The sequence below is a fragment of the Gymnoscopelus microlampas genome (assembly GCF_963454915.1).
Source record: "Gymnoscopelus microlampas genome assembly, chromosome: 17".
Classification (NCBI taxonomy): domain Eukaryota; kingdom Metazoa; phylum Chordata; class Actinopteri; order Myctophiformes; family Myctophidae; genus Gymnoscopelus; species Gymnoscopelus microlampas.
This window is the reverse complement of record NC_139954.1, coordinates 47,213,914-47,236,765: the sequence shown is the minus strand read 5'-3', so window position 1 is coordinate 47,236,765 and position 22,852 is coordinate 47,213,914. Positions and strand designations below refer to the sequence as shown.

Below are 22,852 nucleotides of genomic sequence, written 5' to 3'. Positions count from 1 at the left end.
ACTTGAGTAAAAGTGCAAAAGTATTGATATCAATATGTAATTAAAGAACCAAAAGTAAACGTAGTCATTGTGCAGAATGTCCCAAGTTCAAAATGTCATTTTTTAGGTAAATAATTGTTTTAATTTATTTTTTATAGCAGAACTACAAGCTCACAATGCCTCGCATCGCGGCACATTGGGGAGCTTGTAGATAGGCTCTTTTCAAAAGGCCGAAATGTATGGGGCTGAGGTGAGTAATGCATGTTTTGTAATAATAATCTAAATCTGCAAAGTAACTAGTAACTAAAGTTTTCAAATAATTTTAGTGGAGTAAAAGTACAATATTTGGATCCGAGATGCAGTGGAGTGGATGTAAAAGTACTGAATATTGGAAAAAGTACTTAAGTAAATGTACTTAGTTACTTTATGAGCCAACAGCTGTTGTAAGCATCAAGGCAGACGTGAAGCTTCGCCACAAACTAAAGAAGGCATCTGGAGAAAGCTGCTAATTGAGACAACGACATCTGCTACCTGGTGGCTGTTATATACACCACCTGCCATTATGTCTGAGGTTCATTTTATACATTGTTATACCACGTTCTGACAAAAATAAATAAAAAATACAATGGCCGATCTACAAGCTCCCAATGTGGCGCGTTGCGAGTTCAGTCTAATTCTGATAGATGTATAGATGTATAAACAATATGTGTGACCTTAACGTATTATTAGTTTATTATATTTAACTCAATCTCAACCGAAACCAAATCTCAAGAGTTTTACTCACAAGGCATTATTTGCCATCTGTTAACACATTTAGTGCCAGAGGTTTTTAGCGGCGCTAGCCTACATCCTGCTCTATACCTGACTTTGTCCGTGTGCGTCAACGTTCTGATTGGTCAGGTGCGTACGTCAACAAAGTGATTGGTCAAGCTTCACGTGACACATGGCTATAAAAATTCATCGCATTTTAATCGCGCTTAGTTTTTGCACCACAGAACCTTCTCACTGGATGAATTTCAGGCATACCGATCATACCTGTGCACCAACCAACAGACAACAAACCCCAGTGCACCCAATGGGAGAAAAGTCGATCAGACTGCTTTGCTTAGCCCAGTGGATGGGAAATTTAGATTTAAAAAAACTAGAAGCGTGGACCTGAATCTCTGAATATATTCCTAAAATTGCTGCACTTTATGGTAAAACTTGCACTGATCTGTTGGTCTGTTTAGTACCACCTTGATAAAAAAAAACAGCTATATTTTGTTGCTTAAACTTATGTATTCACTCATTGATTAACTCATATAGCAAAATCTGTTTTAACTGAAAATAAATTGCTTCTCAGGTCAAATGTTGAAATGCGACTAAAATGCGATTAATTTAGATTAATTAATTACAAAGCCTCTAATTAATTAGATTATTTTTTTTAATCAAGTCCCAGCCCTACTATAAACACATTATAAACACATATCGATGACAAAATGTATCAAAGGCGCCGCTACCTTCACACAGGGTGTGTTTTTTTAAAAACAGGGTACACACAGTGCCAGCGCTTTTTTTTAAAATATTTTTTATCCCACAATTTTGTAACCATTTTTTCACCCGCGGTGCCAATTTGCTAAGTGATCCTGGGCACTACACTCCCCCCCCACCAGCCTAGGGAGGCCAGGGCCAGCGCTTCTTACCGTGTACGCTGATCTGTTTAGAGCTGTAGAAGCCTCCACGAGGACCCGGATGTAAACAAAGGGTGTGTGCGCGATGGTCGAGGGTCCCGTCTAACGCCTGGAACAATAACATTTCCAGCGCAATCCGCCATTGCAGAGTGATCGTGCGTCGAAAATGGCTAGTTTTCACCACGGTAAAAAAGATATGTAGACATGGACCTTTTTCTCAAGATCCTATCATTGGAGAAGATGGGAACTACGTTTTTTTGGACAGGATTCACATCCGTCCATTCCATTTTACAGGGTCCGCGGATCATTCCTAAGTTGCGTTAGAGCCCATGTGGAAGAAAATATATAATAAAAAATCACACCCAGTGTGAAGTGGGCGGTGTGTGGTCATCACAACATGACTCACTTTAAAAAAAGGATAAATTACTTTTTTTAAAGTCCATACTGCTATTCATAGGGCTGCACATGTGTCATGTGTTTCGCTAGCCAATCACAGTCCTGAATTTGCAAAGTCAGCCAATCACATTACAGTTAGTGGTGATGACACTAGCTGTAATGTGATTGGCTGATATGAAAAAAGTATCGATTTGCATTAACAATGGAAGGGTTAGGGGGTACACAAATGTTTTGGTCGGTGTCCAAAACTCACTTATAGGGGGCGGCTACACCGCCCCAAAAATGTTTAACCAACGTAGATCTACGGTTATAGTCGGCTATTAGACCTCCGTCTAAAACTTATATAATTGGTTATAATTGGTCTAACAGTGAACGTTTTTTTTTACGTCTAGGCTTAGCCTAGACCAGGGGTCTTCAACAGGGGGTCCGGGACCCCTAGGGGGTCCTCAGAGTTACTACAGGGGGTCCGCCAAATCTTTGTGATATATATTTTTTCACATTAACCACTTGAACCCTAGCATCCCTTTTCTGAGGAGTACTTTAGCCAAAAATAGCAGATCTACAAGCTCACAACGCCTCGTGAGCTTGTAGATCGGCTATTTTTGGCATAGAGGTATAGGTGTGGAGGGAAAAAAAGAGCAGACCACGTAAACAAAAAAGTTGAATCTGAAACACAATTTTATACAATATAGCGGGGGTCCCTGCTTCATCTCTCTCTCAGCTAGGGGGTCCTTGGGCTGAAAACGTTGAAGACCCCTGGCCTAGACGTTGATTAGCTGTTTTTTAAGCGTCTATATATAGACGTCTATATTATAGACGTCATTTGAACAGCTATAATATAACCCGGTTTTAGCCTAGCCCTTAGACGTATTTTAACCCTAGTCTAATAGCCCGGAAAATGCTCAGTGGGGTGTATTTGCAAAACCGTAGATCTTCGGTTTTGACACTCAATGTGTTAAGCTTGAGTAAGAGAAAGAAGGAGGAGGTCCGCACACTGTTTAAAGCTCCAAGAAACTCTTTTTATAATGCAACGTTTCGACCCTCAGGTCTTCAGGCAAAATTTATATTACAATGACAGACAAAAGCATCATATATATACACAAACATTGACTAATGGTGATGTACAACACCTGGGAGTAAGGAGGAGCAAAAGAACACCCTTCTCCAATCCCAGGGACAAAAAACCTGTCTACACCCCTCTGGGGAGTGTTCAATGCATGGCAGAGAATAGACTTTTCACATTTAATTAAACATATTAGACACTAATAGCCAGTCAATACATTTGTGAAAAACTCCCCAGAGGGGTGTAGACAGGTTTTTTGTCCCTGGGATTGGAGAAGGGTGTTCTTTTGCTCCTCCTTACTCCCAGGTGTTGTACATCACCATTAGTCAATGTTTGTGTATATATATGATGCTTTTGTCTGTCATTGTAATAGAAATGTTGCCTGATGAAGACCTAAGGGTCGAAACGTTGCATTATAAAAAGAGTTTCTTGGAGCTTTAAACAGTGTGCGGACCTCCTCCTTCTTTCTCTTGATTCCTCCTTGATGTCCAGCACCTGGCCTAAATACGGGCGTGGGATGTGCACACAATCTTCTCTTTGAATTAAGCTTGAGTAAATCAGTAATGGGTTTGATCTACTCGACACATTTAGATCACCGATGTTGTATCTATTCATGTATGTATATTATTTTAATTTTTACAGATGATACAAAGCGTTTTGGGAGTAAACCTGAAGGAAACCGTCAGACCCTTGTGCTTCAAACATCATGAATGACACATAAAGTAGCTCTCTTTTACTGTGATGGATAGAAGACTTTAAGGGCTCTCTGGTGAACGTGTGAAAGTGGAGTGTTTGTACTGGAGCTGTCGGGCCGTCTCGCCCCTCCATCTTCCGACAGGACGACTTTAACACCCCCCCCCCCCCCCCCCCCCCCAGTCACACCTCTCTTTTCTATTCCCGAGGGGTTTTTCAAATCAACACAAACCCCCTTCCAAACGCTGCCTATATATATACATAAACGATGTGTGTGTGTATATATATATAGGCTATTTGAAAATAGCCGATCTACAAGCTCACAACGCATGGTGAGCTTGTAGATCTGCTATTTTCAAACATTTAGTACTTTTACTTTTGGTACTTTAAGCACATTTTGATAAACGTGAAATGGGACATTCTGCTAACTGAGTACTTTTACTTTTGGTACTTTAATTATATTTAGATGCCAATAATGGTAGTATTGATGCTTCTACGTAAGTAAAAAAAGTCAGTACTTTTTTTCACCACTGGGCACGGTAATGACTAATTTCTGCAGGAGGTAGTGACTCATGTTTCCTCTATTCCAAAGCATGAAGGCAGTGGGAGCATAGAGTTAAAAATAATAGAGAGGGCACCGGATATCGCCTCCCGTCCACTTGCATTGAGTTGCTCACCCAGCGCGTGAAGCGAATTCACCCCTTCTTCCGGGTTGTAAAGTGTGATGGGCGTAGCCTATTTGGGGCCACTGTGATCCGTTCTGCGTCACAGAAGTGACGCGTTTTACGTCACAGAGGTGCGCGTCCCTGTGCGCAAGCGTGTGCGCAAGCTCGTGAGCCAAGCCCATTGGTCGAAACAGTTTTCGCACAGTGGCCCCATTCCGTTTAAGCTGCAGTACCTACGAATGGCCAGCATGTCCATTTCGCTTCAATGCAAGCACTGGGTTCTGGGGGCTTGAGTGGGAGGGGCAACAAACTAAATAAACATGGGAAGAAAAAAAAAATGGGAGTTGAAAAACAAACGTTTTGTGCAGTTTGTACAGTTGGACAATGTCAAGTTCAAGTGTAAACTAAAGCGGAAGTCATGATGCCGGTGTTGTAGATCTAAAAGATCACGTACCACTGATCCACCTGGCCTCAGGATCATGCACTTGGAAACGTCTCTGAAAGAGGTCGTCCAAGGTCAAGTGGGAGCCAACAGATTTAGAGCCGTCATCTATGGAAGGAAACAAAATAAGATTATTAGGTTATTGTATGTTATTATATATACTTTATATCAGTGGTTTTCAACCTTTTTCGCGTCAAGGACCCCCAAATTGACAAATATTAGCCCAGGGACCCCCATTTGAAAAGATATGCCAGGGAGGGACTCAACCATTTAGATTTCTTGGGAGTCCCAATCTACACTCTATCACCATCATCAGTGTTCATTTAACTCTGAGAGTGTACAAATGGAACCAAATGGACCCGTTAGGGTCCATTTGGTTCCATTTGTACACTCTCAGAGTTACAGACATATAAGGGTCAATTTGGTTGCTAACTATTCATTTGGCTGGGGACCCCCTGGAACCCCCTCAAGGACCACTGGTGGTCCCCGGACCACTGGTTGAAAACCCCTGCTTTATATCACTATACGTATCATCATATATCAGTGGTTCTCAAACTGTAAGGGTCTATTTGGTTCCATTTGTATGGACTAAAAAGGGGAGGAGCCAATTAACCAATTTCCTGTTTCTGAAAGCGATGGGGGGCAAAAACAAGGATTATTATTTCTTTCCCCCTTTTTTCCTTTTTACTGAATGGGTTCCCAGATTGCATTTAACACATTCCCAGCCATTGACGGAGATTTTTGTCATAAAAAAATAATATATATTATTATTTATTATTATTATTTATTTATTAAATGGGCTGGCTCCATCCTACCTCTCTGCACTTGTGAAACGCTATGTCCCAGCCAGGGCTTTAAGGTCTGCTGACACATTTTTGCTTGAGGTTCCAACCCAAAAATTCAAAAAGACCAGGGGTGACCGCTCTTTCATGGCCACGGCCACTCCACTCTGGAATAGCGTTCCCCTCCACATTCGATCCCCCCAATCGATCGGGGGTTTTAAACAAGGGGCAAGTCTTAGATATTTACGATGAGGCCGACACGGAAGCTTGTAAATGGCCAGAGTGGCGCTGTTTTACCCTGCACCGACCTGCGGTGTCAGAAAGAATTTATTTTAACGCAAGTGAATGGGTTTTTTGACAAACTTTAGACTAGATTTTCTTACTGTAATAAAAATTGTCATAAATTCTATATGCTTCCAGTCGCTAGTTTAAAGTCTCCTTTCAATCATCAGGATATGCGTTTTGCTAAATTATGGTCCTATTTATTATAAAATTGACGATAAAGTAGGCTATTCTCTAGGAGGGGCGAGATGATTTGATTGACAAGCTACACAACCAATAGCATTCATTCCCCGCCCCCCGCTCTTGATTGACAAGTTACCCAACCAATAATGGTCTGAACTCATTCTGACGCGATATTGAAAGATGGCGGACCTACAGTCTTGCAACAATCGGCTTCATTTTCGGTCTGTAGAAAGCAGCGGAGTGGGTTTGTCCATCTCATTTATACAGTCTATGGTTTTAAAGGCAAAACTAAAAAAAACATATTTTTTTCCCTTGCTTTTAATAGCATTTAATTGCATTTTTTGCTCTTAGCTTTCCTAATCGTGTTTCAACTTTTTTCCTTTAAACATCAAATTGACAAAGAGCCTGAGAGATGCAAAACCTCAGCATATAGTGTTTTTAACACAAAATGACAAATCTCCTTTAGAGTGCAAACATGAGAAAATAGCAAAAAAGATTATAAATCTTAATCACAATAAAATGCATTATCTTTTTAAACCATCAATAAATAAAATGTTACTGTGCTGTTATTTGTATTATGTATTTCCTTTAGTACCTTAAGGTTCTCAAAGTGGGGTCCAGGGGTACTTGAGGGGGTTCCAGGGGGTACCCAGCAAAATGTGTAAATATAGCATCAGAATAATTATGACCTTTTATACTTTGGCTATTCAAAAATAGCAGATATACAAGCTCATAGCGCGCTTGTAGATCTGCTATTTTGAAAAATCGTGAAAATGGGTGCCAACCTTTGAATATATATATATATTTTTAAGCGAACATTTGTTGCTCAAATCTTTGCTTCTGGGGGTCCCTGGAACAAAATATTTGAGATGGGGGGTCCGCGGGCAAATATACATATCATTTTGGGGGTCCTTGACATGAAGAAGTTTGAGAATCACTGCTATAGTAAACATGAAATGTACGTTTTACACCATGAATGATGCAAGGCAATTGTGGATCTAAATCCACGGTAATTATTTAATTATTTATTCACGCCACTGAGGCCTCCCAAAGGGTCCAAGAACACAACGTCAGAACGACACTCACAGTCACTAAATAACTTGGTGAAAATATGCAAAGAAAACAACGTAATATAAAATGTAAACAACACACAATGCAGCACATGTAACAAACATACCTTATTATGCCCTCAGCCAGGTGCTTAAAACAAAATAAACTTTTCGGTACAAACGCTGAAGTTCTTTGTTATTGTTTTCATTCATTCATTGACGCGCCTTTTGCAAAGACGCGCGCGCTCTCAAACAGTACTACTTCCCACTTCCTCCCTGTTTAGGGCGTTTTCAAAATAAAAGCTTTACAAAGACACTAATAAAAACCTTATACCTCTATGACAGTGGTTTTCAACCTTTTTTTTGCGTCAAGGACCCCCAAATTGACACACATTAGCCCAGGGACCCCCATTTGAAAAGATATGCCAGGGACCCCCCAATAAGAGACGATTTTTACGGCTCTAGCAGTGATTCTCAACCATTTCAATTTCAAGGACCCCCAGTTTAACATGCATTAGGCTACACAGACCCCCATTTAATGTCATTTCTATCTCTGGGACCCCAATTTTTATTATAAAATCAATGTTAATTTAACTCTGAGAGTGTACAAATGGAACCAAATGGTTCCATTTGGTTCCATTTGTTACACTCTCAGAGTTACAGACCCAAAAGGGTCCATTTGGTTCCTATCTATCATTTAGCTGGGGACCCCCTGGAACTCCCTCAAGGACCACTGGTTGAAAACCACTGCTCTATGATAAAAACGAACTCAAAAATAATTATTTCAAGCAAACAAAGTAAAGTGTCAGTAAAGGCAAGAATGATAAAACATTATAAGACCAATATGAACAGTTTAGAGGACCCAAAATAAGTGCATAATATTAAACTTAGGCAAATGTCCACAGCAAAGTAATTTTGATGTCCATATAGGCTTGTGTTGTTTTAGTGACAATAGCGCCGTCTTCTGGCCAGGAGGTGCACCTGGTGGGCTTCTGGAAAATAATACTTAATTCTGGTAACAATTTCTTATGCAAGACAGCAGTGGCGTGCACAGACATTTTGAGGGGCAGGTGCTCAAGTAAATTATACTTTTTTTTTGTTTACTTGGTCTGCTCTTTTTTTTTACCTCTACACCTATACCTCTTTGCCAAAAATAGCCGATCTACAACAACGCCACAACGCCTCGAGCTTGTAGATCGGCTATTTTTGGCTAAAGTTCTCCTCAGAAAAGGGATGCTAGGTTTCGAGTGGTTATGATAAAAAGAAAAATCATATCACATAAAGATTTGGCGGACCCCCTGTAGTAACTCTGAGGACCCCCTAGGGGTCCCGGACCCCCTGTTGAAGACCACCCCTGCTGTAAACTGAAAAAGAAAAACTTTTTTTCCTTTTTTTCAAAAGGGCACTTCTGGTCAATAGGGCAAAGGGCAGCTGCTCTAGGACCACCTAGAGCCTATCTGTGCACGTCCCTGGACATATATACATACGCACGTAGTCTTTTTTTTTGATGAGTTTGTGACGCTCGTCATTTCTCTCCGAGGCACCCACAGTATCGGCGCCCTTGATCTCATGTATTGCTTATTATTACATCCCGCTGACACACAGAAAACCACACTCTCTAATTGAGCGGCTGCTTGCACTCAGTTCCACACAATCCATTGATCCAAGGGTTTTAGCAGGAAATCACTGTCAGCTTATAATTACTGTACTGATATTTGTTTTTACTTCACTTGAGTATTTCCAATTTCCAATAGTATTACTTCTACTCCACTATTATGCTCTGTCTCTGCCGTGGTGTAAAGTGACTATAAGTACATTTACTGAAGTACTGTACTCAAGTACAATTTTGAGGTATTTTTTACTTTACTGAAGTATTTCCAATTTTCTGTACTTTTGCTTCTATTCCACTATACATCTCAGGGGGAAATTTGAAAACTTTGAAAACATTTGAAAACATTTGAAATGGGACATTCTGCATAAGGAGTACTATCTACTTTTGGTACTTTTTGATACCAATACTTTTGTACTTTTACTCAAGTACATTTTGAATTCTGGACTTCTAACAGAGTATTTATACATTGCCATATTGATACATTTACTTAAGTAAAATATGTGAGTACTTTTTCCACCCCTGCTCTCTCTCCATCTCCGTGGTGACCGCCTTCTCTCTCGGAATTAAAAAATGACTTGAGTAAAAGTAAAAATGTATTGGCATCAAAACATACTTAAAGTAACAAAAGTAGAAAGTACTCATTATTATGCAGAATGTCCCATTTCATAAAATGTATGCAAATCTTTTGAAAATAGCAGATCTATGGCGACGCATTGTGAGCTTGTAGATCGGCTGTTATCAAATGGCCGAAATGTATACTGTATACTGTAGGGCTGAAGGGGTTAAATTATGTTTTGTAATAATAATCAAAATCTACAAAGTAACTAGTAACTAAAGCTGTCAAACAATTGTAGTGGAGTAAAAGTACAACATGTGCCTCTGAGATGTAAGCCAGACTGAGGCAGGTGGATGAGGTGGAGCGAATGAATGGGTGATGAAAGCTTCCTCTGATGAAACTGTCTTTAACCTATCTTCATATAATTAGTCCTCTCTAATGCTCATTATAATATTATATTATATCTTATCTTCATATAATTAGTCCTCTCTAATGCTCATTATAATATTATATTATATCTTATCTTCATATAATTAGTCCTCTCTAATGCTCATTATAATATTATATTATATCTTATCTTCATATAATTAGTCCTCTCTAATGCTCATTATAATATTATATTATATCTTATCTTCATATAATTAGTCCTCTCTAATGCTCATTATAATATTATATTATATCTTATCTTCATATAATTAGTCCTCTCTAATGCTCATTATAATATTATATTATATCTTATCTTCATATAATTAGTCCTCTCTAATGCTCATTATAATATTATATTATATCTTATCTTCATATAATTAGTCCTCACTAATGCTCATTATAATATTATATATCTTATCTTCATATAATAGGAATAGGGTGAAAGTGGTTAACGTGATGTTGACGCTATACTAACTGATTTTGCGGGGGAGCCCTGGAACACCCTCAAGGACCCCTATAAGGAGGTCCCCCCCCCGGAACCCCGCTTTGAAGAAGCCCTGGCGTAACAGTGCGGTGATTGGCTCACCTTTAGACAGCAGCACGATGGACAGACCAATGAGAGAGAGCACCAACACTATGACCAGCAGAGAGATGCCGATCCCCTTCCAGTTCCTCTCTGGTCCAATGTCTATGTCCTGAGGAACAGACAGACAGACAGACAGACAGACAGACAGACAGACAGACAGACAGACAGACAGACAGACAGACAGACGGAGACGTTTCATTTAATTTCAAAGCTCAAACCTTTATCCTCAAAAGGCACTGAGGTTACCCTCATGTACAGTAGTAGTTTTATTTAGGTCATTAACACATTGGGAATTTTATAATAACAGATTACGTTCGGTACCAGATATCTCACCGCTGAGCTGCGCTGTTTAAACTGTAGACTCCAAGACGAGGAATCCATGTGAAACAAAGCATGCGTTCATTTTGCACGATGGTCCTGGCTAACGCCTGGAACGATAACATCTCTCACGCGAGTAACAATGGCGGAGCGATCATGCATACAAAATGAGTTGTTTTCCCCAGCGTAAAAAGTTTCGGAGTTATAGGGGTTTTAGAGAAGGAGATAGAACGGAAGCGGATGGGAGCCATGTTTTTTGACACATTGATCCATCTGGCCTTTCCTTCTCAGAATCACCGTGGGTGATTCCAGAGCTGCTCCAGCCCCTCCCGTGTGGAAAAAAACAAAAAGACTGAAAACACGGTTAAGACCGTGTTCGGCACCAAAGCGCTACTCTGTGAAAACACGGTTCAGACCGTGTTTGGCACCCGATGTGTTAAAAGTAAATTATTACAGTGACGTTGAGCTACCAAAATGAACAACAGTGTGGCAGTTGACCCTGCCACTGACACTACAAACACATCTGTCGTTGGACGATGCAAAAACGTTGATCCACGCTTTTGTTTTCTCTCGGCTTGATTACTGCAATGCACTTTACTCTGGCCTGCCAAAGAAAACAACTGACAGATTACAACTTGTTCAAAATGTGGCAGGCAATGAAGCCACACGCATGCACATGCACATGCATGTGTGTGTGCGTGTGCGTGTGCGTGCGTGTGTGTATGTGTGTGTGTGTATGTATACATGCACACGTATGTGTGCACACGCGTGTGCGTGTGTGTGCACACACATGCACACATGTGTGTCGTCGTGGATAGTAACCCATAAAAAGATCTATTCTACCCCTATCGGGTTACAACTCGGACGGCGCTGATTCGACTAGCAGACCATCGGCCGGTCGGCGCGGGCACTCGCGCCTGGAGGCGCTCGGGCGCGTCTCTGCGGCCTCAAGCTCTGCTGAGTCCGTTTTTAACCACTTAGCTTTGGCTATTCAAGCTCTGCCGTGCCCTCCGTCACGGACAATAACTATTATCATATGCGGTCCGCGTCGCATCAAAGCCCCGCCTCGCGCCTCCTCCTCCTCGCGCCGCCTCGTATCAAAGCCCCGCCTAGCGCCTCTTCCTCCTTCTCCTCCTCTTCCTCGTGTAAAGAAACCTGTCTCGAAAAGCCCGCCTTGCGCCGAAGCCCCGCGCATAAAAGCAAGCGCTCCTCTTTCAATTTCCCTGGAATGCTAATTTCCCTGTGACATATATATATATATATGAACAGTAGTGCACGCCCACAATTCAGTCTGAACACATCCCACACATTTGGACAGTGTGTTTCATAGGGTGTTTCTCACACTCTCAAAAAGTCATTTTGGGGGTGAACTATCCCTTTAAGCACCCAGCAACAGGACACATACAGTATGTAAGCGCTTCCATTGAAGGACTAGACAATGCAACAACAGAAGCTCAGCTTTCTTTCTGTCTGGGTTTTTTTTATCCCCAAAAGGAACCTGCCGTGGTTCTCTTTTGGACCCGGCCCGGCGCCGTACAAAAAGAAAAACCCATCAAAGCCGTCTCTCTCTCTCGTCTCTCCCCGTCCATCCATTATTCATCTTCATCTGATTTCCAGTGTCAGAGCTGTGTTATAAATAAATCCATCTTATTTACAGAGCCCCGAGCAAAAAAACAGCAATAACCATCTGTTTATTCACGGAGCTATTTGCCTTCCCCCAGCCTTTTAATTGGGAGTATAATTCAAAGATAAATATCCCAGAGGAAGCCCCCCCCCCCCCCCCCCATTTCCCCGTTGCACCTCCGTTCCCCGTAGCAGCCACTTATTAGCATTCAGGATGAATCCCAGGGGAGAGAGAGAGACTTATTGGAGGGGATTGTTGAGGAGAAGAAGACGTTCTTCTCCCCTCCTGTGCACCTCGTTAGACCCTGGAGAACATAGCGTCTCATTAGACCAGTGGTTCCCCAACTGGGGGGTCCCCAAATGATTTTTTGGGGGGGGGGGGGGGGGGGGGGGGAGTCCCCGGATGATTAGCTTAATGTGCAAAATTGTTTTCTCACTAAACAGTAAACAAACCAACACACAGTATAAGTGTGTACGGGCGGGGTATATCTGCACATTTCTGAAGTTACAATTTAATGAAGGCAGCGGTACGACCTGATCCGAGTACGCATCGATCGGACCCCCAGGACCACCTCCCCAGGCGTTCCCTGGTTCGGTTCAGCGATAAGAAAAATCTGAATTGAAAAAAAATTGGAATGAGGGGGCGGAGCCAAAAGCACACCCTGCGTATGTCACTGATCACATGACCTCAATCAATTATCTATTTCTAGGCAACCCAGAAGGGGGGGGGGGGGACTTTTTTCTTATTTCCACACAACAGCTCTAAGGTGTATTAAAGACATAGTTCAATGTTGAAAATTAGTGGTATTCCCCTTTAAGTACAGTAACTTGAGTACATGTACTTAGTTACTTTCCACCACTGCTGCTCATAGAATCTGTCGGGATTGTTTATGAGCTCGACGGTGGAAAGTCTCACTTGGTTTTCGTCTCTTTTTGGTTTCCTGCTGAGGAGACAGTCGCAGGAACAGGTACACCGACGCCCCCCCCCCCCCTGCTGTGACCCAGCCGGCGACGGCGATCTCGTTTCACAGTCACACGAACACAAACACCCGTCAAACACCCAAACTTCAGGTTAGACACCGAGTCAAACGCAGAGAAGAACAGAGAAGGATGCGGCGAACAGCGTTTACACTTCCTGTCTGTCACTATGTGAGGGACCGTCAGTGGCGTGCACAGACATTTTGAGGGGCAGGTGCTCAACTAAATTATACTTTTTTTTGTTGACTTGGTCTGCTCTTTTTTCCCTCTACACCTATACCTCTTTGCCAAAAAATAGCCGATCTACAAGCTCACAACGCCTCGCAGCGCGAGGCGTTGTGAGCTTGTAGATCTGCTATTTTTTGGCTGAAGTTCTCTTCAGAAAAGGGATGCTAGGGTTCAAGTGGTTATGGTAAAAAGAAAAATCATATCACATAAAGATTTGGTGGACCCCCTGTAGTAGCTCTGAGGACCCCCTAGGCGTCCCGGACCCCCTGTTGAAGACCCCTGCTGTAAACTGAAAAAAACAAAACATTTTTTTTTCTTTTTTTCAAAAGGGCACTTCTGGTCAAGAGGGCAAAGGGCAGGTGCTCTAGCACCACCTAGAGTCTATCTGTGCACGTCCCTGGGGACCGCACCTATGTTCCCCGCTTTCCTAGGGAGAGCGGGGAACATAGGACCTAACCTAACCCTAACCCTAACCTTAGTGGGGGAACATAGAACCCGGGGAACATAGGGATGACTCCCTATGTGTCACTCAGTCCATGTCCTTGTTCCATTACCTCGACCAAAACCTTCTCATCTGCTTTGGACCTTCTGCACGTTGGTATAGAAAACAATACAATAGCATAGAATATATTAGAATATAATAAAATAGAAAATAATACTTTATTGACAGTGTTCAAAAGCATCAACACAATGCCTTTAAAAAAATACGTCAACATGGATATCGTTCTCTGTCGGTGGAAACCTCATTATGTCCATCTCTCAAGAACAGATTTTGCTCTGCGTTTGAATCTGTCGGTAGCCGTGTTGACAACCCGTGCACATTGGCTACACGTGGGTGTGCCATCAGATCAGGAAGCAGGCTGCGCTTTACCCAATCAAATGTAGTGGCCGGGATTTACGTGTGTGCCGTTCGTTCCCCACTGGAAACAAACCGAAACTCATTTAACAATAGCGTCCTCGAAGCCGACAAGACCACGGAAAGTAGTTCTTTCATCATAGAAACAAGAGGGCTTATAATCAAAACGATCCATGTTCTCTGGGAGAAGTGGTGTTAGTGTTCCGTGGAGAAATATTGTTAGTGGGGAAAACATAGTCGCACCACCGGAAGTGAAAGGCTGAAGGCAGACCAAAACCACGATTTTCCTGAGCACGGGTCGTCCGTTCAGCTCCGCCCAGAGCCAAATGAATAAGTAAAAAACAGCAGAGGGTGCTGTTTTTCCTTTTTATTTGGCCATGGGTTCCCAGATTGGTCCAAAACTGACATCGAGCTTGCAGATCTCCTACTTTTGATAATGTTGTGTGACGCTGTAGTATGATGATCGAGTAGGGCGTTAATTTATCAAAGAACGCAAACAAACGGTTAGAATATGGAGATAAGAGGTTTCTGCCCGACAGAAAAGTGTAACGTAAAGTGGCGACACGATGGCCGGCCGGTCGCTATAGAACGAGGAAGTGAAACAATAGACGGTAAACATCAGAGCTTACACAGCGAGGTGAAATCTTAATCACTCTGAACACAGAAACCTAATCTTCTTATCTCGTCTTCACCTGCTAAGCCGCTTGCCCTTGGTTCAGACACAAAGGGCTGCGTGCGTGCGTGCGTGCGTGCGTGCGTGCGTGCGTGCGTGCGTGCGTGCGTGTCCCTGACAGGCAGGGGAAGAAGTGTCACTACTATAAATGGGAGCTGTGATATGCTCTGTGATCAATAATAATCTGCCATTAACATAACCCTCTTATTGTAATGGAAGCTCAGCATTCTGCCCGGTAATTAGGGAGAACCCATCTATCCTCCTCCCCCCCTGTCAATGCCACCGGAGGGGGGGGCATAATAACATTACCCATCCCACCTCCTTAGTTTTTTACGGTTTACTTAGCTTTTCTAGTTGGTACTTATGTTTCTGTTTAGTGTGTTTTGTTTATTATCAGGCATCAGTCGCCTTCCTGAACCTAAAACCGCTTCTTGACTTAAACCCTCTAGTGCAGTGGTTTTCAACCAGTGGTCCGAGGACCACCAGTGGTCCTTGAGGGAGTACCAGGGGGTCCCCAGCAAAATGAGTTAACATAGCTTCACAATCGTTTTTAACCACTTAGCTTTGGCTATTCAAAAATAGCAGATATACAAGCTCGTAGCGCGGCACCGAGTGCCGCGCTATGAGCTTGTAGATCTGCTATTTTTGAAAAACCTTGAAAAAGTGTGCGTATCTTTGAATATTTATATTTTTTTCAAGCGAAAATTAACTGATATCTTTGCTTCTGGGGGTCCCTGGCACAAAACATTTTCAACTGGGGGTCCGCGGCCAAATGTATATCAATTTAGTGGTCCTCGGCATGAAAAAGGTTGAAAACCACTGCTCTAGTGTAAGAGAACCACACTCGAGTTACAACTACTTTTGTAAAGTAAAAGCACATGCAGAATGTCCCATTTCATACGTTTTAGAATGTGTAAAACACGTTGTGAGCTTGTAGATCGGCTATTTTCAAATAGTCAAAGTAAAGGGCTGAAGTTGTTAAAATCTACAGAGAAACTAGTAACTAAAGCTGTCAAATAATTGTAGCGGAGTAAAAGTACAATATTGGCATATAAGTAAAAGTAAAAGATAAAAGTATAGAAAATTTGAAACTTGCACTTAAAGGACAACTTTGTTTTTTTACAACCAAGGTTTATATTTTAGCTTGTAATTAAAGTAAATAAAAGATGCGTGTTATTTTTTTTTCATTTACTGTTTTTTATAGTTTTAGCAATTTTCATGATATTTTTTACAGTGGGCGGGGGCATTCTGGCCGGTGGCTAAATATGTCTTTTTTTACACAATAAAAAAGGTCCTGTGGTCTCTATTGGCCAGATGTGAGTTATTGGGGGCTAGAAGAGCTACTGTAAATAATAATAAAGAAAACGGCAGGTTATTGTGTAAAAAAATACATATTTAGCCACCGGACAGAATGCCCCGCCCACTGTAAAAAAGACAGCGAAAATTGCTAAAACTATAGAAAGCAGTACATTTAAATGTTTTAACACTCATCTTTACTTTAATTACAATCTAAAACATAAACCTTGGTTGTAAAAAACTAAAGTTGTCCTTTAAGTACAGTACTTGAGTACACGTTCTTATATACTTTACACCAGTCTCTCTGCCGTAGCGAATGACTCAGAAAGCTGTAACACGCACGGCTACAGAATCGATATCTGTCAGGACGAGCTCCCCGGGCCCTTCATATACCCCGTCTCAATTTCAGCAAAAAAGATTCACTGTCTGTAGCATTAAAAGAAAGAAAGAAGGAACAGGACAAAAAAAAAAAGAGATTGGTTACAGCTGTGGTTTAGGTTCTGCAGTTCATAGTCTGGGGTGTATTCTGTGGCAGTAATGAGACAATGTAATGTTCAACCATACACACTACAGCCAAGACAAAAGCTGGAGAGAAGTTGGAGAGCCGTGTCATATTAGCAACACTCAGTGGTGGGAAAAAGTACTCTAGTAGTACTCTAGTACATTGGTTCTCAAAGTGGGGTCCGGGGACCCCCAGGGGTACTTGAGGGGGTTCCAGGGGGTCCCCAGCTAAATGATGGACAGGAACCAAATGGACCCTTATAGGTCTGTAACTCTGAGAGTGTACAAATGGAACCAAATGGACCCTAACGGGGTTAAATTAACATTGATTTTACAATGAATTGGGGTCCCAGAGGTATAAATGCCAATACATGGGGGTCCGTAGCCTAATGCATGTTAAACTGGGGGTCCTTGAAATTAAAATGGTTGAGAATCACTGCTAGAGAGCCATAAAAACCGTCTCTTATTGGGGTCCCTGGCTTATCTTTTCAAATGGGGGTCCGTGGGCTAAGAAGTGTCAATTTGGGGGTCCTTGACATGAAAAAGTTTGAGAACCACTGCAGTAGGGTGTTCATTTACGGGGGAAAAAACACACACAGTTAGAATATGGAGGTAAGAGTTTTTTGCCCGACAACAACAATGTTTTGTGTCTCTCCGACCCTTTGAAAATGAGATGTCACATCTCAAGGTCCTTATCTTCTTAATTACTTTTTTGAAAAGATATAATGAAGATCTGCAGCGGAAGAACTTTCTTTTCATGTTTTGTAAACTGGTATCGTAGATGTGTCCATAATGTGAATGACGCCTGTGTCGTTTCAAGTTTTCAAATGTATAAAAAAAACTTTTGAAAATAGCAGATCCACAAGCTCACAATGTGTCGCATCGCGACACATTGTGAGCTTGTAGATCGGCTATTTTCAAATGGACTGAAATGTATATACTGTAGGGCTGACGTGGGTAATGTATGTGATAGAGTTAGAATCTCGTTATCTTGATTGATCATAATTTGTCTAGTGCCCTAAACCTGCTTTAAATGTCAATTTAATATATTGGTGTCATATTGGCCTAAACTCTGTCATGTACTATTCTGCTATTTCTCTGTCTATGCAAGGTCAAACTAGCTACAGGCGTTCTGTGGCTATCAGTTGTTATGAGAACACTGTATCTCGGTGTTCTCCTCTGCGCTAACCATCTTTTAGCGCCACTGAAGTCACCGCTGACCAGTGACCGGTCAGTGCCGAGGCCAATGTGTTATTCGAGACATGTGGACGCTGTTTTTCCAAAGATAAACGGTCACTCCATCATCATCATCTTCATCATCTACCATCATCATCCTCCTCTGACGACGACGTAATCATCACTATCCACCAATGACAGGATTACACCTCAGACGGCTGGACGCTCGATGTATCTTCAATGATGTCATATGTTTATGTTACCGGACGCTGTTAAAGTCCAGGGCTTTCTCTGTTTAACGGCAGAGAGACGACGACCGATGATGCGTTAACACCTGTGATACTGTAACCTTCCCACTCTCTCTGTCTGAATACAAGATCTTTCATTACATCCAATGGCTGCCTGTGTTCTGAGTCTGTTTTTTTCCTTTGTCGCCTTTGAAAGTTACCGGTACTTATATACATACTGATGTGATGTTCTGCCATGCATAAGTATCTATATATATGGTTGATAAGGAAAAATAACAGCTCTATCAGTATGTTTTGTAATAATAATCAAAATCTACAAAGTAACTAACTAAAGTTTTGAAATAATTGTAGTGGAGTAAAAGTACAATATTTTCTTCTGAGATGTAGTGGAGTAGAATTAAAAGTACTGAACATTGGAAATACTCCAGTAAAGTAGGTTAAACATAACCTAAATATTTTACTTAAGTACAGTACTTGAGTAAATGTACTTAGTTGCTTTACAAACGTGTGCGTGTGTCTTCATGTATACGTCCTGAAAGACTCTCGCAAGTTGTATTTCATGATCGGCAAAAATTAGCAACAAAAGGAGCAATTCCTCATAAAATAAATGGTCATATTGTTAGTATAATAATGATGTTATTCAGGGACGTGCACAGATAGACTCTAGGTGGTGCTGGAGCACCTGCCCTTTGCCCTCTTGACCAGAAGTGCCCTTTTGAAAAACGTTTTTTTTTTTTTCAGTTTACAGCAGGGGTCTTCAACAGGGGGTCCGGGACCCCTAGGGGGTCCTCAGAGTTACTACAGGGGGTCCGCCAAATCTTTATGTGATATGACTTTTCTTTTTACCATAACCACTCGAAACCTAGCATCCCTTTTCTGAGGAGAACTTTAGCCAAAAATAGCAGATCTACAAGCCCACAACGCCTCGCGCTGCGAGGCGTTGTGGGCTTGTAGATCGGCTATTTTTGGCAAAGAGGTATAGGTGTAGAGGGAAAAAAGAGCAGACCAAGTAAACAAATAAAAGTATAATTTACTTGAGCACCTGCCCCTCAAAATGTCTGTGCACGCCACTGATGTTATCGTTCGTACGTGAGCAGAAGTTTGAATTAGCCTTTAGTGAATGAACCGTTGACATTGGAAGGGATATTTCACGAAGCCAAACCTCACAATGGAGCCTGTGTAAAGCCTTTAAAGTTTATGGCTATAATAAGCACCACGATATTTCACACTCACTATATCTGCTCAGTCCTCGCCGGAAAGTTATGGTTGTAGATATTAGGTTCCCTTCCCTTGCAGATTACATTTTGTTTGGCTGGAATTCATAAAGAAACTCTGTCAACATAATGGTCTATTAAAAGCTTCTTTTATGTGAGACCATAAAAGCAGGGAGAACAGACACTCAGCACATTATTACTTTAAGCAATAGAATGGTGCAAATTAGCACACTGGGTATCATTCAACCTTCCTTTAAAAAATAGACTTTGTTATAAACAATGTGTTCGCCTCATAGCATAATTGCCTGAGTAATAATATTTTTTTGGCCAAATTGACATTTCTGCCGAACTCTACTCTCCTAACAACTAAGTATGTTTACTCAAGTACTGTACTCAAGTACTCAAGTACAATGTTGAGGTATTTGTACTTGACTTGAGTATTTTCAATTGCCAATACTGTTACTTCTACTCTGCTACATTTCGGATCCAAATATTGTACTTTTACTCCACTTCAATTATTTGAAAACTTTAGTTATTAGTTACTTGTTTTTTGATTATTATTACAAAACATTAACTACTTCAGGCCTATATACATTTCGTCCATTTGAATACAGCCGATCTACAAGACCACGATGCGTCGCGATTGTGAGCTTGTTAGCCTCGATCTACAAGCTTTTATTTTTTATTTTTGCTCAAAAATAAAAGCCTGAACCAGCCTGTTGACGTTCCTGGAATAGGAAAGTGTTTCATTTCCCCAACCAACCAGAGTGCAGTGGGCGTCGCTCCAAATGTTGTGACGTCAGGGCTCTCAATGCTGCACATTGGGGGAGGAGGAGGGGCATGGGGCGGGGGCTCACGGACAGACCGGTGAACCAATGGGATCTCACAGACTTTTTCTCCGGAGATTTCCCCCCCCCCCCCCCTCCACAAACCATCAATATTCCAATATTTACAAGCAACTTGACAGAAAAAAAAAACAAAGTTGCTTATAATAAGCAGATATGGCAACACCGATCCCATCTCTCCTCTCCATCGGGGGCGGGGCAGGATATGATGGGATATGTGACAGGGAGGGAGCGGGGGCGGGCCCACCTTGTCGCCGGGCGGAATCATAATTAATCTTCATTGAGCCGCGGGGCTGTCTTCCTGACAGGCTAAATGATTGGGGCGGCAGAAGAGGGCGGGGCACCGTGTCCTCCAATGAGCCGTTGAAATGGCATTCAATGGAGTTTAACCCATTAAGACCTTTATACGTTTCTACAAACGTTTTCTGAAACACTCATGTTGCTATAACATCAGTGGTTCTGTCAAGGACCATCCAAATTGATGTATGTATTTGGCCGTGGACCCCCATCTCTAAATATTGAGTTCCAGGGACCCCCAGAAGCAAAGATTTGAGTTCAAAATATATATATTCTCAAAGATTTGCACACATTTTCATGATTTTTTCTCCCCGCCCATTAACCCGGTCTTGGTCCGCGAGGAGAGGCGTGGCTGTATGAGCTCAGCTGCTGCTCGTTGAGAATACCGGCTCTATAGTCTACGTCCCGAAGAGACACGGTGCAGATCAGTCCAGACTCATCTTTTAAGGATAGTTAAACGTCATCATCTCTGTCGGGTGGATAGATAGATAGATAGATAATTTTATTTCTGTGTCCATTTTACATTTATAACATGTTTTACAATGTATTCACGTAGTACATTCAATTACATCTCAGAATTATACCTCAGAGTTATACAGACTGTTCTGTCTTCTCTCCCAAGCTTGACAAATAAAATCTGCAACAACAAAAGCTCCTTTAACAAAACATATCTCAAATTTTTCATAGTCATCTAACTCAAGGAAATGTCCACAAATAGAAGACATCTTACTAACAAATACCTCTCTAATATCATCATACTTTGAGCAATAAAACAAAAAGTGTACCTCATTTTCAATTTCCCCAAGTTCACAAAACAGACAATATCTTTCTTCCTCTGGAGTGGCATTAAACCTGCCAGTCTCCAGAGCTAATGGTAGTGTTCCTGAACGTATTTGTGCACATAGAGATCGTTGTCTTTTGCTTAAATTATACTTCACATACGGTTCTACAATGTACCTGTCTTTTTTTTTTTTTTTTTATGATTTGTAGTTTATTTTTAATGTACCTGTCTTTTATGAGACAATAGGTTCGTAATTTGGGCTTATACCATCTATTACTACACCATTGCTCTTTATATCTGGAAAACATTGTACTTCTAATTTTGTGAACGTCACATATTAACTTATTTTGAAAAATAAAAAACAAATCATTTGAATAAAGTAAAGATCTCAATTCTTTTGTCCAAGAGTGACCAAATCTAAAATCCCAGATAAAAATCTTTTTTGTGAATCTCTGGTCAGACATCTTCACCAGCCTATTCCATAGCCGAACCATTTCACATTTGTGTCTGATGCTTGGAGGTTCCCATCCCATATCCCCGTTAATTGCCAACACTGGAGTCAATTTATGGACTCCCAAAAAGGCTCTAATAGCTCTATGATGCACAGTGTTACAACTTGTATGTTCCCGGAAACCCCAAACCCCAGAAGCGTAGTCAGACACCGGACATACCCCTGATTCATAGAGTTGTGTATAGGTGTTGAATCCTAAATTACCACAGTGTTTAACTTTGTTCATGACAGAGCCCAGTGCCCTGCCCGCTGACTGAGCTAGGACACCAACAGCATCATTAAATGTCATGTGCTCATCCAATGTCAATCCAAGATACTTATACTGGTCAGTATATGACAACCTTATTCACCCAAAATTAAACACAACTGAACTTCTCTGTATTGATTTTTGTCTGAAGTGTACTATTTGGGTTTTGTCCTGGTTTGCCTCCAGTCTCCATTTCCAGCACCATTCTGCAACAATGTTCAGCATTAACTGCAGATCGCTCTCATGTTCAGCAAGTAAGACTATGTCGTCCGCATACAACAATATGCCTAAACTTTGATCATCAACAGTGATTCCCAAGCCAGAATCCTTAATTTTAAGGGCTAAGTCATTCACATAAATTGAGAACAATGTTGGAGATAAAATGTCTCCTTGTTTCACCCCAAATTGTTGAGGGAACCATCCAGTTCTGTATTCATTAATCTGAACACAGGCAACAGGTGCTTGGTAAAGAGACTTGATGGCATTATAACATTTTCCATTGACACCAGATTTTAACAACCTATACTGTAGAAAATCTCTATTAATCCAATCAAACGCCTTCTTGAAATCGATAAAACAAGCAAAGGTGGATTTATTCTGCTTAATTCTTGTATGTGTAATAGTAGAGACTACATATATGTGATCAATACATGCTCTTCCTTTTCTAAAGCCATTT

At 41.4% G+C, this 22,852-nt stretch overlaps 1 protein-coding gene across 1 annotated transcript in view; it reads right to left on the bottom strand.

Annotated features, from left to right (window-relative positions):
* The window catches only part of LOC311064473 (inactive dipeptidyl peptidase 10-like), a gene marked incomplete at both ends in the record, with an annotated part of 153,793 nt that overhangs the window by 79,028 nt on the left and 51,913 nt on the right, over nt 1-22,852 (bottom strand). Inside the window, 2 exons of the mRNA XM_084084302.1 lie at nt 4,921-5,016; nt 10,385-10,493. Coding sequence (XP_083940428.1) covers nt 4,921-5,016; nt 10,385-10,493 — 205 coding nt within the window. The remainder of the gene's footprint in view (nt 1-4,920; nt 5,017-10,384; nt 10,494-22,852) is intronic.